Source organism: Fusarium pseudograminearum, chromosome 4, assembly GCF_000303195.2.
Source record: "Fusarium pseudograminearum CS3096 chromosome 4, whole genome shotgun sequence".
NCBI lineage: Eukaryota > Fungi > Ascomycota > Sordariomycetes > Hypocreales > Nectriaceae > Fusarium > Fusarium pseudograminearum.
In genome coordinates, this window is record NC_031954.1 from 1032327 (window position 1) to 1048231 (window position 15905).

At 50.3% G+C, this 15905-nt stretch overlaps 5 protein-coding genes across 5 annotated transcripts, besides 3 other annotated features; 4 read left to right on the forward strand and 1 right to left on the reverse strand.

Annotated features, from left to right (window-relative positions):
• Positions 1-1130: 1130 nt before the first annotated feature.
• Positions 1131-1164: a microsatellite.
• A 2103-nt stretch (positions 1165-3267) lies between these two features.
• FPSE_01544 (uncharacterized protein) lies at positions 3268-4746 on the forward strand (the record flags this gene model as incomplete). The annotated part of the gene is made up of 5 exons (XM_009254664.1): positions 3268-3376; positions 3428-3485; positions 3542-3761; positions 3827-3945; positions 4008-4746. 5 exons carry the CDS (start codon positions 3268-3270, stop codon positions 4744-4746), a joined length of 1245 nt encoding a protein of 414 aa, XP_009252939.1.
• A 362-nt stretch (positions 4747-5108) lies between these two features.
• Positions 5109-5185: a repeat region.
• Positions 5111-5153: a repeat region.
• A 2863-nt stretch (positions 5186-8048) lies between the features above and the next one.
• FPSE_01543 (uncharacterized protein) lies at positions 8049-9675 on the forward strand (the record flags this gene model as incomplete). The annotated part of the gene is made up of 3 exons (XM_009254663.1): positions 8049-8731; positions 8795-9037; positions 9090-9675. The coding sequence occupies 3 exons, from the start codon at positions 8049-8051 to the stop codon at positions 9673-9675; spliced, it is 1512 nt and encodes a 503-aa protein (XP_009252938.1).
• Positions 9676-11520: 1845 nt separating this feature from the next.
• FPSE_01542 (uncharacterized protein) lies at positions 11521-12566 on the forward strand (the record flags this gene model as incomplete). The annotated part of the gene is made up of 4 exons (XM_009254662.1): positions 11521-11558; positions 11701-11771; positions 11882-12484; positions 12535-12566. 4 exons carry the CDS (start codon positions 11521-11523, stop codon positions 12564-12566), a joined length of 744 nt encoding a protein of 247 aa, XP_009252937.1.
• Positions 12567-12915: 349 nt separating this feature from the next.
• On the reverse strand, positions 12916-13442 carry FPSE_01541 (uncharacterized protein; the record flags this gene model as incomplete). The annotated part of the gene is made up of 3 exons (XM_009254661.1): positions 12916-13207; positions 13264-13346; positions 13404-13442. The coding sequence occupies 3 exons, from the start codon at positions 13440-13442 to the stop codon at positions 12916-12918; spliced, it is 414 nt and encodes a 137-aa protein (XP_009252936.1).
• Positions 13443-13778: 336 nt separating this feature from the next.
• Positions 13779-15319, forward strand: FPSE_01540 (uncharacterized protein; the record flags this gene model as incomplete). The annotated part of the gene is made up of 4 exons (XM_009254660.1): positions 13779-14040; positions 14092-14219; positions 14272-14377; positions 14616-15319. The coding sequence occupies 4 exons, from the start codon at positions 13779-13781 to the stop codon at positions 15317-15319; spliced, it is 1200 nt and encodes a 399-aa protein (XP_009252935.1).
• Between the last annotated feature and the right edge of the window lie 586 nt (positions 15320-15905).

Consider the following 15905-nt stretch of genomic DNA (forward strand, 5'->3'; position numbering starts at 1 on the left):
TGATTGGCCCTCATTATTTGGCAGGACAATCAACGAAGCCTGACAGCAGTTTGGTGAACCTCAATGACCGCAATGTTTTATCATCGGATGAGACGAGATGAGCTGTACAATGGCTACACGACTGCACTCCCCGAGATAGATATTGAACAGCAAGTCATGTCGTTCTGTCTGTGTTTTGCTGTGCCGTTTGCAGTAGCTAGCTGTGTATGTAGGTACCAATAGTATGTACTGCACCACCTGCACCCAAGGATGAGTGAGATCCCTGTATGGAATTGATGATATCGACAGCAAAATGGTCCGACGGTTGACGCGCGCGATGGATGGAAACAGCCGCTGGCATATGCGATGGTGGCTGGCTTCTCCACTCTGGCCCCCGGCTTGACTTGACTTGACCCTTGGAGCTCGTTGCATCTCTCGGCACCTGAGAACGGAATGGAGACGGTTGAGTTTTGGTTCCAACGAGTAGAAGGGTCTTTGCTTGGAAGCCGACGTCCTGCACCAGTGCCATGTCATGCCGAATCCATATTAACCCGCCGAGTCAGCTTTGATAGTTATGAGGCGGTCGTTTTTTTTATGGATGTGGTGGATCTTGATATTGTCAGATAAGTCTTGAATATCGAATTTCGGACCATGATTAACGGATTCACCGAGTTGTTTTTGGTCAAAGCCGCGGTGATGAAGGATGACGATGTTGTTTTCCTTCCCGAGATCAGAAGTTGACCGCTCTCCGGTCGACATAGAAGCGGAAGGTGAAGTGCAAGGCGGTATCTGCTCACGTCGAGTTCCCCATATCAAAACACTTAACCGAAGCAAGGCTGGCCACTTGAAAGATGCCAGATCATTAATTTACTCAACATGGGCAAATGCATGTGACCGTTATCGTACTGTCCCTTGCTTGTATTTGATTTTTGACTTTGCTTGACGTGGAAGAAACGGATGAATGGATGCGATGCTATGCGATGCTGATGAGGTGGCACAGTAAACAAGGTTGAACAATCAATGCCGACTTTTCTAAGCCACTTTTAATCTGCGGCCTTTGGTTTTTTCCCTTTCTTTTGGAGACATCTCGCTGTTTTGATTTTCGTTTCCTTCTTTTTTTCCTCCTCTCGGCTTGATCGATCGTGTTCGTTTTGCTTTGCGTTGCGTTGCGTTGCGTTGCGTTGCACAAGCTTATCCTGTCACATTTGTTAACCATCGATCACAGACACCGCCAATCCTACCTATTACACAGACATACTTCCATTGGCTTCTGACGATCTCCTTGGCCAACTGATCTCATTTTATCATTTCAACTTTTGCTAGCCAACCGGATCGCTCAAGCTGGTTCTCTCAAGTCACTTCAGAAACCGAATGCTTGTGCGGACCTTGCGATGGCGCTTTGTTACAGTCTTTTCTTGGATACGACATGGCGAATTGCTCTCAGGTCCAATCGACCATGTTTCATACCTCGTCGCTTCTCAGCATACCCTGAACTGGATGGACTCCCAGACTGCAACACGAGATCCAGTCAGCTTCTCCTGTCTGGAAACGCTCAGGTAATTTCACGACACGAGACGGGATTCCTTGGACTGCGTCATTGTTTCTTATCTTTGCGGCCCCTGAGTCTAAGTTAGGGCTGAGAGAGGTCGTATATCGCACCGTTGCTGTTGACTAGCACGTGGTGGCTGGTTCAAGCCTCCAGGAACACGAGCTGTCGCCTCGGTACCAGGCGTTCGTCCTGCAGATCAGCCCCTGTTGACATGTCGAACAAACCCTAAAATAGACATTAACCCCCACATTCTGAGCACTGACATACAGCTATCGACAGCAAAACATAACCTACAGCTTCAGCTCCGAGAAGCGGGACCCGCACCGACCGGCTTCCACTAAGACTGGCCTGGCCTGGCCGCTCCGTCCCGGGGTTGAAGATGTCGGAGGCCTTCGGGAGTTGGTCATGAGAACCTCATTCTCTTTCTGTCGACTCTTATTTTGTGATACGCGACATGGATCAAAGGGAGTCAGAGCTCAATCAATGCTGGCTTGTATAGATCATCACCGGCTTCGTTGCAGCGGATGCCGGATCGGATCCCGTATCGTGTTACATGCTGACCAAGACAAGTCCCCATCATGTTTTGCTTCTTTCTCTTCCCCCCCCAGCGAACTGCTGTACCGATGAGCAGGCGATCGAGCTGTCCTATCGTGCCCCTGTCGCAGATGAGGTTTGCCGGCTTGCAGTCAATGTTTCTTGATGTGCATACGTGACGTAGGGGGTTCTCTCAAACCACAGTCTCCAGGTCCACTGATACTGCAATCCATTTATCCATTCAACCACTGGCGGCCGCTTCTCTCTCAATATGGCCTCACTGATCTCATTGACCCCCCGGACAGAATAAAGCCTCTACGGGCTTTTCTGAACAAGCCCCCGCCACCGAACACTTAGCGAGTCATGGGGCTAAGAGCATCAGTGCTATTTGATTGGACACAGACCCTGCAGGCTTCGTCTAGAAAAACGAGCTTTGCTCCCTAGAAATCTATTTGGGGATATCCCGCCAACTGGCGTGGATTGCATCGGGCAAAGGCTGGTTCTCAATACGAAGAAGAATTCCTGAATGCCATGGCCAGCCAGCCTTTGCCTTGTTCATATCGTGTCAGCCGTGTCTCTAGACCACGCTTCCCGTGGGATATTTCCTCTCGAACCACCCCGAAGTTATTCGTAGCGGCGCCGGTCTCATGGTATGCGGAACCTACACTAGTAGCATATAGACAGTGCCATTGCTGAGCCCATAGACTTGCTCCTTGTCCCGAGAGAGTTATAACCCCCAATTGCGACAAAAGATATGCTCAAGCAACACCATGGCGCCGCCAAAAGATAAAGAACGAAAGAGGAAGTTTCATCGAAGAAGCAAAAACGGATGCACCCGATGCAAGGCCAGGCATGTGAGGTGCGACGAGGAGAAACCACTTTGGTATGTTTGTTTATAAGCTTCAAATCTTACTCGTGCAACAGCCGACTATTTCCCCTCCTTTCTGGCCGTTGCTGCAAGGCTACGCGCGGCTCAGCTGTGGGATAGACGATAGACGATAGACGAGCTCTGCATAAGGCTCCGGTCGCGTCCAATGCCCTTCGTTGTAGGACTGACTAACCGACATTGCCAATATAGCACAAACTGCCTTCAAACCGGAAGTGAATGCATCTATCCGACTCCAGAACAATCGCTGCCGTCTAATGAATCGTTGTCCTCACCGGCTTCATCCAGCAATGCTGCCCTTGCGAGCTTCGGCTCCCAAATGGCACGCCTAGAGCCTCCATCGCCAGGCTCGAGTAACGCTCTCAACAACTACGTTGGAGGTTCTTTCGATGCTCTCCCAGAGCCTTCGAAGCGCCTTTTGCGTCATTGTACGCCTCCAATTCACGACCAACTCTTGCTGTAACTAATCTCTTGGCTAGTTTCACAATACACAGTCTGGGGTCAAAGGCCTGTGGTTCGAGAGCTGGAATCTTCGGTGTACGATAACCCAACAAGGTCACACCGAACAGAATTTGGCACTGACAACCGTCTAGAATTCAAAAGTCCTTCGAGAACCCGGGATACATGCACATGTGCCTCATGCTTTCGGCTTGTCAGTGGGCATGGGTCACAGGCTCCATGGATGAGGTCAGGATCCCATTTCTGTACCATAAAGCAGCAACATATCAATTCGCGAGAGAACAAATCCAAAATCCGGAACTAGCACAGAGCGGAGACACCATGCTGGCTATCTCTGCACTGGCATTGACAGAGGTATGAACGTCTTGGGCGTGATAGTCGCAGTATGTTACGCTTGATACTGACAGTTGGTGATCCAGGGCGCGATAGGTGAGTTGGACGCTTCTTCAAGACACTTGAAAGGAATCCAGTCCGCAGTAAGGCAATGGAACAGAGCAATTGACCCTGTGCCAACACTACCCCAGAGGATGCTCAAGATGTTAGTTGTGCGAGTGGCATGTTGGTTCTCCTTGCTAGACATTTGCTGACGAATATGAATAGGGTCGGAGACGGACTACGAACCGGAAAAGCAGGCCAGCTTGTCAATGTGCCTGAATACCAACCGACGTTTATGGCTTTGCTATTTGCCTCGATATGGGATATTACGGCGTTACCACCGCGCGAAGCTCCAAGATATGGTTGGTGGGAAGATCTCGAAACACCCGCAGCCAGACTATGGCAAAATCATACCAGGGACCTCAACCTCAACTATGAGATTTCTAGAGGATTTAGCGCGGGCCAATATGTGCCGCGAATTCTGAATGGTGACCCAAAAAGTAGCCGGACGAGTTTCATCGCTACCTTTTTCTACCTGTGCTCAGAGCTGGGCGACAGATACTTTGACGTAACCATGATTGATTGGCTTCTCGAACAGCTCATCGACGATGTAAACGCTGGTGAGGAGCACCTCAGAATGAGTGAATGGACACAGTCACTCTGGTTATTTTGCGTACTGTTTGGTGCGTCCATGGCCTTCACCGGCCGGGCGAACAACGTAATTGAGCAGAGACAACTGGCCAGATGGCGGGCTGTTTACGGCGACAAGATGAAACTGGCCAGCCGAGAGTTGGGCATCACAAGTTGGCAGTCAGCCCGGGCAATGCTGGCCGCAGTGGTGGGAGAAATAGACGGCGAATTAGAAAGGGGCTTGGAGGAGTTATGGAACGAGGGGATATCTGGAGAGACGTCGGCCGATAACAGCACAAGTCCTGCGGTGATAGAGCTGACAGAGTCGGATTAGGACCTCGATGTTGCTTGTCCATCTGACTGGTTTCTGATACAAAGGACAATAAGCAAACAGCGTATATATGTGAGCTATCACAGTTGAGTTGGCGCGACACGACGCTGGCGGGCGTTAATATTCAAAGACGGGTCGGCTGAGCTGACGGTAGCATTCCCCCCAACAATAGAAACCCTAACTATAGACCAGAAAACCTGAATTGTGATAGTTAAAACAACAAACCTGATCTTGGCCATTAACCGAGAGATGTGGTGGGTGGATGTTATTGATAGGTGAGGTTAAAGTGGTTGCGGGCCTTCACGTGGGATAACGGCCCGTTGGTCCTTCCTTGCCTTCTATTGTCCCTTCCAGCGTCCTTCCCAGAAAGGAAAAAAAAAACGGGAAGAGAGAAGGGGAAGGAGAAGGAGGGAAGGGACGGGTACGGAAAGTGCGGGAAAGGCTGTCCCGCACTTACCGCTGCAGGAAGCCCAAGAAAGAGAGAGTCAGTGCCTACCAAGTCAGTGCCTGGGGAAGGTAAACTCAAAACTGCGGGTTCCAACAAATCCATGAATCAGATGCCAACAGAATGTCCGTCTTTCTTTTGTTGATTGGACCCCTTTTCTTCTTGACGACTCAGTATCGCATATCAATCAGCACTGGAAATTACCGACAATGACAATTTCCATGCCATCCGTCATCTCGAGTCGTTGCCTCTTTTTCGCTGTGTTTTCTCGTCTATCATCGCGTCAACCGCCTGATGCACTTCGCACATGCTTGACCGCAGTTCTGTGTCATAATCATCCCACCAAACGCTTCGCTGGCCCATTCTGTAGCCCGCTCGCATTATCGTGACAGACGCTTAGAAGCATGCTAAAAACAAACCAAGCCCCCCTCACCCTGTTGCGGTCTGTTTCGTGAGCAATCAGAGGACAAAAAGTGACCACCGGGGTGACCAGCGGCAGGTTCGGTGTGCCGTCTGTTGCATATTGGCTCATATAACTCGCTTTGGTTGGCGATGCTTGGTTTGTTTAACCCACCCATGCTGACTTGGCCGCAGGATGAAGGGGGGGGTCAGTCACGATAATAGCGCAGCAGGCCACGAAAACACGACCAGAATCTGTCAGAAATGAGATGCAGACAGACATGGAGGGTTTGGCCAACTCTTGGAAGCATGAGTCTGTGGTGAAGTGATCGACAGGAGCTGGGGGCACTTTACGAGCCAATACGCAAGCCGCTGTGTCCGAAACTTCGTCAAGCCTAGTTTTTTATCCAAGAATGCTTGGAAGGGATGGGCTGTTCATGAGGATCAGCCGCAACACCCTTTTACATACGACACAAACGAAATGACAAGTTGGATGCAATTTCGGCCAACCTCTTTCCTTTCAGCCCGTCCGCTCTGTTTCCTCTCATCTTTTCCATCACATCCACGTCAATAAGCATGGTTTTGCGCTCGCGAGCTGCAGTGATGCGTTGTCCAGCAGCCATTATCCCTCCATCTCATAGGCCAACGATAAGTGATAGGAGGGAAGCCAGGGTGATATCTCCACATGTCTCCATCCCAAATCAGGGAAGTTAGCCAGTCGCCCGTCGCCATGGCCCATCCCTCGCTTCCCATCCCTGCAATAATCCAACACACCGGTTTCTGCACACTGAAATCACAAACGCCAGCTCACTCCTGCGACCAGCGACGGCCGCGTTTTGCGGCAGTTCCATGGTCAGTGCAACCCTGTCCCGGTAGGTCGTCAGGCTTCGATAACAATAAAACCCGCAGGATCCCTCGTTGCCCAACGTCTCACTTCTGCTCCTCAATTTTCCTGCCCAACTCTCGCCTCTTACAACCCAACCATCAATCGGTCTGATCCTTCATAGACTACCGAGCCTTTTTACATTTCTTCTCATACAACCACCAACGCTTCCAACCTTCTACCCGAAGTTGAAAGTAGCCCAATCAGCCCAAGGATATATCCTGTCGCACAACAACGCCAGTAACTCGACAGTATTGCCGCTGGCCTGAACTTGCAAGACAACGTCCACCGTTGATCTTTGCTGCTGAACGAGCTCAATTTTGCTCTGCATTCCGAGGATACAATGACTGTTACTCTTGTCACACAGCCTGCTACCATGCACGCTTTCAAGACTTCTGACCTCGATGAGGTTCATTCGCTGTCCAGGTACTGTTTTTCTTTACTCTTTCCTGGGAGGCTTGCGTTTGCTTTTTTAATCATGTTGCGCTCAAATCATGTATCACGACAATCTTGCTTTACTCCAAGGACATCATGCCAGGAAGCCACATCAATCATTCACCCCATGGACATTTACCTGGATCACTTTCACCGGATTGAAGGACCGTCATAAACCCGTGGACAATTTCGACATCTATCCCGTGGACTTCTCACTTTTCTGGCTCATGTCCATCCGGACATGAAAAACAATAATTTTACTATACCGGCCGTGTGCTTTCTGTGAGTATTGGCCGTTTTCCAATTTGAAAACAACCAACCTACGCCTGGACTACAACCCTGGACTCTCTTCATGGAACACCCGCGGACTTTTCTACTTCATTCAAAGGACTCGACCCTAGGACTCCATGGGCTATTTCTCTGGGCCGTTTTCAGGATGGATCTTTCATTTACGGAACTTGCTTCGACGGACTGGAACACGACCCATGGATCTCGCCTGGACTTCCGCTGCTTCTGTGCCGCTATGCGGTGTAAGATTTCAAGGTAGCATCTGGCTTAATCGCCTAGCAATCCAATTTGATTGCCTTCGTTGTGCAGCCGCACTTGACATCCGTCACTGGTCACCTGATTTCCACTGGTCTTTCTTTTTGCCGGATACAACATGGACACCCATGATCTCAATGACTGCTTTACCAAACCTGGCATCCACTCCACTCCACTCGACAATGTCTGCATTGCTATACCACCTTGATTTTATGCGGATACTTAGATTTGACCTGGCCTTTCCGACATCACGACTCAACCAACACTGGAGCACCTCACTGGACTCGATGTAATTGACTTGACTATGATGCTTACGACCTTGACCTGGCAACGACCCTTCCACAATGGACACTCCAAGGATCCTGACAGGAATGCAAGATTCGACCTTAGGTTGCACTTGACACTGTCATACTTGGTCTGTAATGAACACTTCCGCCAACTTGACTAAAGCTAACCTATCGGATAGACTCAAAGTTGATTCAAGTATTAGCTTTTGCCTTGTTTTCGTTTTTCTTATCTCTTTCTGTTTTCTTGCTTTCAGACTTGCGCAGAATGGCACACTAACCCTTGCTCAGCGATTATAGCTTTTCTCAGCCTACTATGGCCTCCAATGGACTCTTTTCTTTCTCTCAAACAGAACCATCAACGGACCTATTGACAGGTTCGTCGTGGGCCACGACAGTAGAAGGACCACAGAACTTTCATGATTTCTCAGACAACGGATCCACCCACTCTGGAGAAGCCGAGGAGTTCATTTTCACATCTGGCCATGCCACACCCCGAGGAACCCGGGTCCAATCCCAAGGAAACTGGTCCGCTTCAAGGACTGCCGCTTCAGTGGCCCAAGGTGGACAAGCCATGTCCAGGGTCAGCTCTAGCAGGTCTAGCGGCTCCTCGCTATCACAATCATCACATCTGTCCAACATGGACTTCTCAGGTAATGCTTCTGCTCTTCAGACTGGAACTCAGACCGGATCCATTCATGGACTTGATACTTGCATCCTGGACCCTGTCGATGGTATTTCTCAGATGTACTGGCCCGGATATTCTCTTGATGCTGCCTTGAACGGCGATGCCACCTTCTCTCTGCCTGATTCAAGCCCTCTTCATGTTGTCCCCTCTCACATGCAGCTTGGCCCTGTTGCCGAGAACTCTCCCCCTAGCCCTTGGGACTGCTTTTCTAGCTCCATCTCCCGCTCATCATCTCCCAACACTATTGAGGACTTGTGGTTTCCCAACCAGAGCCCCAACTCCTCTCCTCAGATCCAGTGCCAGTCACCCAGGTATGTAATTCCTGACAGTGCAATGACGCCTCATTCGGTTTCTTACCCAGTCGATTGCTTTAGCCTTGACAGCAACATTCCATTGATCACCGAGGATGTCAACGGAAAGGCCCTTTCCCCTCTTGATGAATTCCCTGCTGCCTCTGCCTTCACCGGACCCCGACGACAGAACAGTGATGGTGAGTCCGCACGGGACCACGACCTTTACAAGAAGGCCGCTCCTTTTGAGGATGGACTTTACCACTGCCCCTGGGAGGGACAACCCAGCTGCAACCACCGAGCCGAGAAGCTTAAGTGCAACTATGAGTAAGGAACAACACTATTATAGACAGATTTCATGTACTGACTTCGTGATTAGCAAGTTCGTTGACTCTCACCTGAAGCCCTACCGCTGCAAGGCTGAGTCATGCGAGGGCGCCCGCTTCTCTTCCACTGCTTGCCTGCTCCGCCATGAGCGTGAGGCCCACGGACTCCACGGCCACGGTGACAAGCCTTTCCTTTGTGTTTATGAGGGTTGTGAGCGTGCCGTCCACGGAAACGGATTCCCTCGCCAGTGGAACCTCCGCGACCACATGAAGCGTGTCCACAATGACCACGGTAGCTCCAGTGGCTCACCTACAACCGGATCTGCTCAGCCCGCCAAGGGACGTAAGCGCAAGACCGAGAACTCTGAGACTCAGACTTCCCACAGCCGCAAGGCGGCTGTCAAGTCGATGCCTCCTCCCCCGGAGCCCAAGGAGAACTTGACCCAGCCTCTCATTGACCAATGGATGGAGCACCACAAGGCTGTCCAGAGCCTCATGCGAAATGTTGTCAAGCCTGAGGATGCCCAGAACCTTGAGCACATCGGAACTATCCAGAACCGTCTCAACTCTATGATCAAGCTTACTACGGACCTCAACGCCATCAACAACCCCGGAAACACTCTGACTGGTACTGGCTGAATGAATTGTAAGTTTCAACATGGTTGATTACAAGGAAACGCAATATACTAACTTGAGTTCACAGATATGCGAGTCTTGTCTGCTACCAATACCAACAAATTGATTTGTGCAAGTGCACAAGGAGAAATACGAATGTCCGTCTGATATAGAGACAAATTCTGAATCTCCAAGACGTCCCAAGGTCCGGGCAAAAACAAAACACGCCCACAATCTACAGCAGAGGCACCTGTCCTGTCCAGTAGAGGTTATCCCCAGGAACGGATGCATTGCATTACAACCGGAATCCCTACAATCCCAGGATATGGACATGGTCCCCAAGGATTGCGCCACCGTTGCGCCAGGAGGATAACGGAGTCCCCGTTACGGGAGAAGAAAACGACTTTTGAGTCGACAGAGCAAGGAAAGGAAGGGGGACGTCGAAGGGGAAAGCATTAGATAGATTGATCACTCCAAAAGAGTTTGATCCATATTTTACAGATAACAACACCAGATGGCCCTTGACTACAGGAAAGGGTAGCAGATTAGACATTCTGTTTGGGAGGATTTTTGATATTGGGAACACAACAGGATAGGATTTGGGAGTTGAATCAAGTTTTTACTATTACATATATTTCCAAAGATGATTCGAGTGAAGTCGATGAGATGCGCTGATTTATGTTGACCATTGCACAGCCTCTTTGCCCGATAACACGGGAACATGCTTGACATGGCTGTGTACAGTCTTGGCTTCTAAGTCGGTTGACATACAAGCATCGCATCTAAGACTCTGTTCTAGATTATCCTAAACAGGAGAAACTGCTGAAAGACAAGTCATGATCAGCGGTGAAATCTGCAGCTGGTCGGAAGAAGCAGGGTGGACTGAATCAGACTCCGGGGCAAGACCGTGGTGAGTTGAGCTGACCTCTACCTAGGTAGAATGCGAGTGCATTTACACGCGGTCTCCAAATAGTGCTTGCGTTTTTATCAACACTCCACTGAGTTGAGTTTTCTCTTTGTGAGCTGATAAAGAATTCCTAAACTTGTGAATATCGAATCATGGCACGACAACTGCGGTAAATAGCTCCGAGATATTGTCGGCTCGGTCACGGCCTCGGTGGTTTCAGTTACATCTCGTAGGTTGGCAGTGGAGAGGCCTATGATGGTATGGGGTTCTGAAGCCTCCACTATGACGCTGCCCTGGAAGTGCTGCATCTTGGATCAGCGAAAAAAAACGGCAGTGAACCGGGTACCTGAGAGAAGCATCTGGAAGTTTTTTTATTGGCAGTTGTCATGGTGAATCGCTTTACTGATTTATTTCAGGGGATTGCGAGGGATTAGATAGTGAATAAGGGGAGAAACGGGATGTTGATGTTGAGTAGATGAATGAAGCCCCCTCTGCTGTAAGGTTGTCAGTAGAGTTCCTCGACTATAGTGGTTGATTGGTATAAGTGATGCTATTAAGGTGCCAAGTCACTGAGACATGTATACATCTACATTAGTACTCTGGAAAATTATACAATATTTCTACCATAGATAATAACAAAATGGTGCCATTGTTTGCACGGGTCCAATGACTCGTACTCTCAAATATCTAGATCTGAACCCATTAATCCATGTATTATTGTCTGTCCATATTTCATGACCTGACTGTGAGCCGCTTCAGCCCGATCCAAATTAAGTATGGGATTGGATATCCACCTGCAGGTGTGGTGCAGCTAAGCTCCAGACCATTTACGTAGTACTTAGCTATGTCTTTCCCATTCCAACTCAACATAACCTTTTCATTCTTCTCGTCCTCATCTGCCTCACTTTCTTCATCACCTACCAACTCCTCTAACCTCTACAATATCATTATAATTGCCCATCATGGCTCGCAAGTTCTTCGTCGGCGGCAACTTCAAGATGTAAGCTTTTACCCCACCATGACCTTCTGCTCAGCTCTGCGCAGATTTGCTTCCTTGCTGCCCCTCCCCCTCCAAAAAGCAAAAAAGGCCGCAGACTTGCTTGGATGAAGTTATCCAGAAAGCTGACAATTGTTGACTATAGGAACGGCTCCAAGTCGTCCATCAAGGAGATTGTCGAGAACCTCAACAACGCTGACCTTGACAAGAACGCTGGTACGTCATTCTTCAATTCTCTGCCCCGCGACTCTCTTCCCAGCTCCTCAACAGAACCCCTCATTCTCCATCTGTTGGCAAAACATTCGACTGACGTACACCAATTATAGAGGTCGTTGTCTCCCCTCCTGCCCTCTACCTCCCCCTCGTTCGCGAGACTCTCCGCAAGGAAATCGAGGTTGCCGCTCAGAACGTCTACGACAAGCCCAACGGTGCATTTACTGGTGAGATCTCCGTCTCCCAGCTCAAGGACAGCGAGATCAACTGGGCCATCCTCGGTCACTCCGAGCGCCGAACCATCATCGGCGAGTCTGACGAGGTCATCTCCTCCAAGACCAAGTACGCCACCGAGAACGGCCTCAAGGTCATCTGGTGCTGCGGCGAGTCCCTCGAGACCCGTGAGGCTGGCAAGACCATTGAGTTCGTCTCTGCCCAGATCGAGTCTCTCAAGTCTCAGATCTCCGACTGGTCCAACATTGTCATCGCCTACGAGCCCATCTGGGCCATTGGCACTGGCAAGGTTGCTACCACTGAGCAGGCCCAGGAGGTCCACAAGGCCATCCGTGACCTCCTCCGCAGCATCAGCGACAAGGTTGCTGACGAGACCCGCATCCTTTACGGAGGCAGTGTCAACGAGAAGAACTGCGGCGAGCTCGCCAAGCAGGCCGACATTGACGGTTTCCTCGTTGGCGGTGCTTCTCTCAAGCCTGCTTGTAAGTTACCATGATATAACCTCAGTTTGGACTACGCTAACAATTCACAGTCGTCGACATCATCAACGCTACCAAGCAGTAAACTAATTAATTCAAAAATAAAAGGTTTTGTTCCGTTACGGTGCTAGTACCTGGTATGAGAACAGATAGATGATGAATGAAACAAAAGATTATACCCATGAACTATTATGCCCTTTGTGAACCAAACAGCACTTGACGTGACATTGCCCGTTAATTAATGTCTGCAAATCGTAATATGCAAGTGAATAGCGGTGTAGTTGTGAAGCAATTTCATTCATGCCTCAGTATTTTGGAGATATTGTTCTCATACATATTTCCTCGCAACCCAATGCTACAATACAAACAAACCTCCAAATTGTTACAAACATCTAAAGATACAAAGACACAACCAAAGTATGGTAGCCATAGTTTTAAACAGGCGTTCCCTTGCCGTGGTATGGAGACCAGACACCACGCACGCTTGGCCTGGTGCTGGTAACAGCCTGGTTGTGTTTCTTGAGCTTTTCTCCGCTGGCATCCCGCAACAACTCGGCCTTTTTGAGAATTTCGTATGGTGATAGGTTTCGCACACAGATGGGCTTGTGTAGACCGTTGATGTAGTGGCCGATGATGACGGGGTGCTTGCCGGGTCGGGGCGAGATGGCGAATTCGACTTGAGGGTTGGCAGCGGCGAACTTGGGAAGAAGAGACTTGATGAAGCCGCTGTACAATGTTAGTATACAGAATTGGACGAGAGAAAATGCAGAGAGATCACGTACTTCATGCCCTTGGAGCTGCCAGCCCAGTCACAGTAGTAAAAGTCCAACTTCTTGCACTGCAGGATAAATGCGCCAAGGCCATTCTAGAAAAGTCAGCCTTTGTCCTTCAGCAGACGCGGGAGCTAGAGAGATGAACAAACCTGGCCCTTGGCTATTTGTCTTAATGCCTTGACAGTCATGTTTGTGTGGCCGTATCAATCGCTATACTCATGATCCGACAGCCAAAGAGAATTTGGCTACGAAGCCATCACCAGAAAATGATCTCGGGTACAGCATACCCCATTCCGGTTTAGTGTGGACCGGCAGAATGTCGGTTATCGAAAAGTCTCAGCCTGCAAGGCACCCTTACTCATCGAGTCCAGTCTAATTTCAATCGTCGCGCAACAACTTCAATTAAACTTGGTGCAGCGTTGAGCTTTTATCAAACTTGTCCCGCGAGATCACGCGCATATCTATACTGTTGTCCGCTATTTTATCAGTGAACCTTTTACACCGATTCAAGTCGAGATAGCGCAATGACAGACAAGCTCCCCCCCAACCTGCTCGCGCTGTTTGCGGCGCGACCACCCCTGCGATGGGTTGAAGCTCCCGATTATGCGCCCCAGAACCGCAAGACAGCGCCCATCAGCGGCGTCGCCCAATTCCTCCCGGAGCTTCAGAAATACAAGGAGACCGATGTGTACCACCCCACCGAGAGTTGGCTGCAGCGTCGCGATCGCAAGAAGCGAGAGAAGAAGGAGAAGCTGGAGAATCTCGTCACAGAGGCGCCCGAGCATTGTATGAAGGAATCATACTTTTTGTTGTTTAACAGTAGCTAACATGATACAGACCGGCCTGATAAGGATACCAACATCCGTGGTGATGCCTTCAAGACTCTGATTGTTGCGCGTCTGAGCTACGAAGCCGACGAGAAGGACTTGGAAAAGGAGTTTGGTCGCTTTGGCCCCATTGAGCGCGTATGTTATTCCCGAGAAGCTTGAACGAGTCCATCTGCTAACACTATCACAGATTCGCGTTGTTACCGATACTCATGCCGACGAGAAGCCCAATAAAAAGAAGAAGCCCCACCGAGGCTATGCTTTCGTTGTTTTCGAACGCGAGAAGGATATGCGAGGTAAATATAGTCCCTCCCCCCCTCTGACTAGCCATTTGTTTTCTTCCCTGGATGTACCTTTTGAGTCGTGGCCCTCAGGCTTGCCCTTCTCTCGAAGTATATGGCGAGACACCACTGGGCCCTCAAGCTTGCCCGTCTCTGCTTCTTCCTTTTCTTTTGTCAAATCCATTCAGCACACGAGGCACTATTGAGGGTAAGATTGACTGACACCTGCGCCATTCGGCGCAACCACGAGCAGCTGCTTTGGATTCTTGTGATGGCATGCGCATCAAGGACCGACGTATCAAGGTAGACGTTGAACGAGGCCGAACCGTCAAGGGCTGGCGACCACGACGTCTGGGTGGTGGTCTCGGCGGCCGAGGCTACACTCGCGCCATGGCATCGCGTCCTATGGGCCCCGGTGGCTTTGGCGGCCCTGGAGGAGGCGGTTATCGCGGCGGACCCAGAGGTTTCGATGGCGGACGCGGTCGTGGTGGCCACCGAGGAGGGTTTGGCGGCCGCGGGGGAGGTTTCCGAAGCGGTGGTGGCGATTTCAGTCGCGGTGGTGACCGCGGCGGATACGGCGCTCCCAGCGATGCTCCCTCTGGACCTGGTTTCGATCGTAGAAACGGCGGCGGCCATGGCGACCGTGACCGCGGCGACCGAGGTGACCGTGGTGACCGAGGTGACCGAAGGGGTGACCGTGGCCCTGGTGGGTATGATTCTCGAGGCGGTGGTCGCTCATATGACGACAGACAAGGCGGCGGCCATCGCGACGGTGGCCGATACGGCGGAGAACGCGAGAACCGACGTACTGGAAGCAACAATGAACCCATCGGCCGACGAGAAGGTGGGTATCGCGAGAGGGACCGAGACTTCGACAGACCTCGTGATGATGACGGTGGCCGCAAGCGTGGTTATGACGGTGGCTACGAAGATCCCCGAAAGTTGCGACGTTACTGAACGATCTTCATGGACACATGTGGTGGGTTGTCGATCTCATCTTTCAGTCATTAATACAGTCCCCTTTTCCACCAAAGGGTAAGCACGCCACTCGAACGACAACCTCGATCTCAGACACTCTGAGATTTCACCATGCGCATCTGCCCGTCACTCGTATTCGTCGACCTCTGACTGCTGTCTGCTTAACCCGCCACGACGTGACAGCCGCCCTACTTGTCTGCGGCAACAGCTTCTGGTTCATTGCGGTAGGCTTTGGTCGACTCAATATGCCAGGTAACCCTTATTTGTAGTCTATTTGCTTTTTTCGGGAGTCGAGGGCCAAAAAAATGGAGGACAGTTCGTTGTTGAACCGGCTATGAAATAGGTAAGGTCAGGGTAAGGATTCCTAACCTGCTGACCCCACAATGTCGCCTAGGCCGGCTGCTAAGGCCGACTCTGATGTATCACATAGGAGTTTTCATGTTTAATAATAGTTAAAAGAAGCATCAAGTTGCGTGAATGTTTTAAAGTACGTATTGTCATTCAGGGGCGGGCCAATTGGTAAAACATGATGCCCTCCATATCCCATGGCCCTCAACGCCGAGAT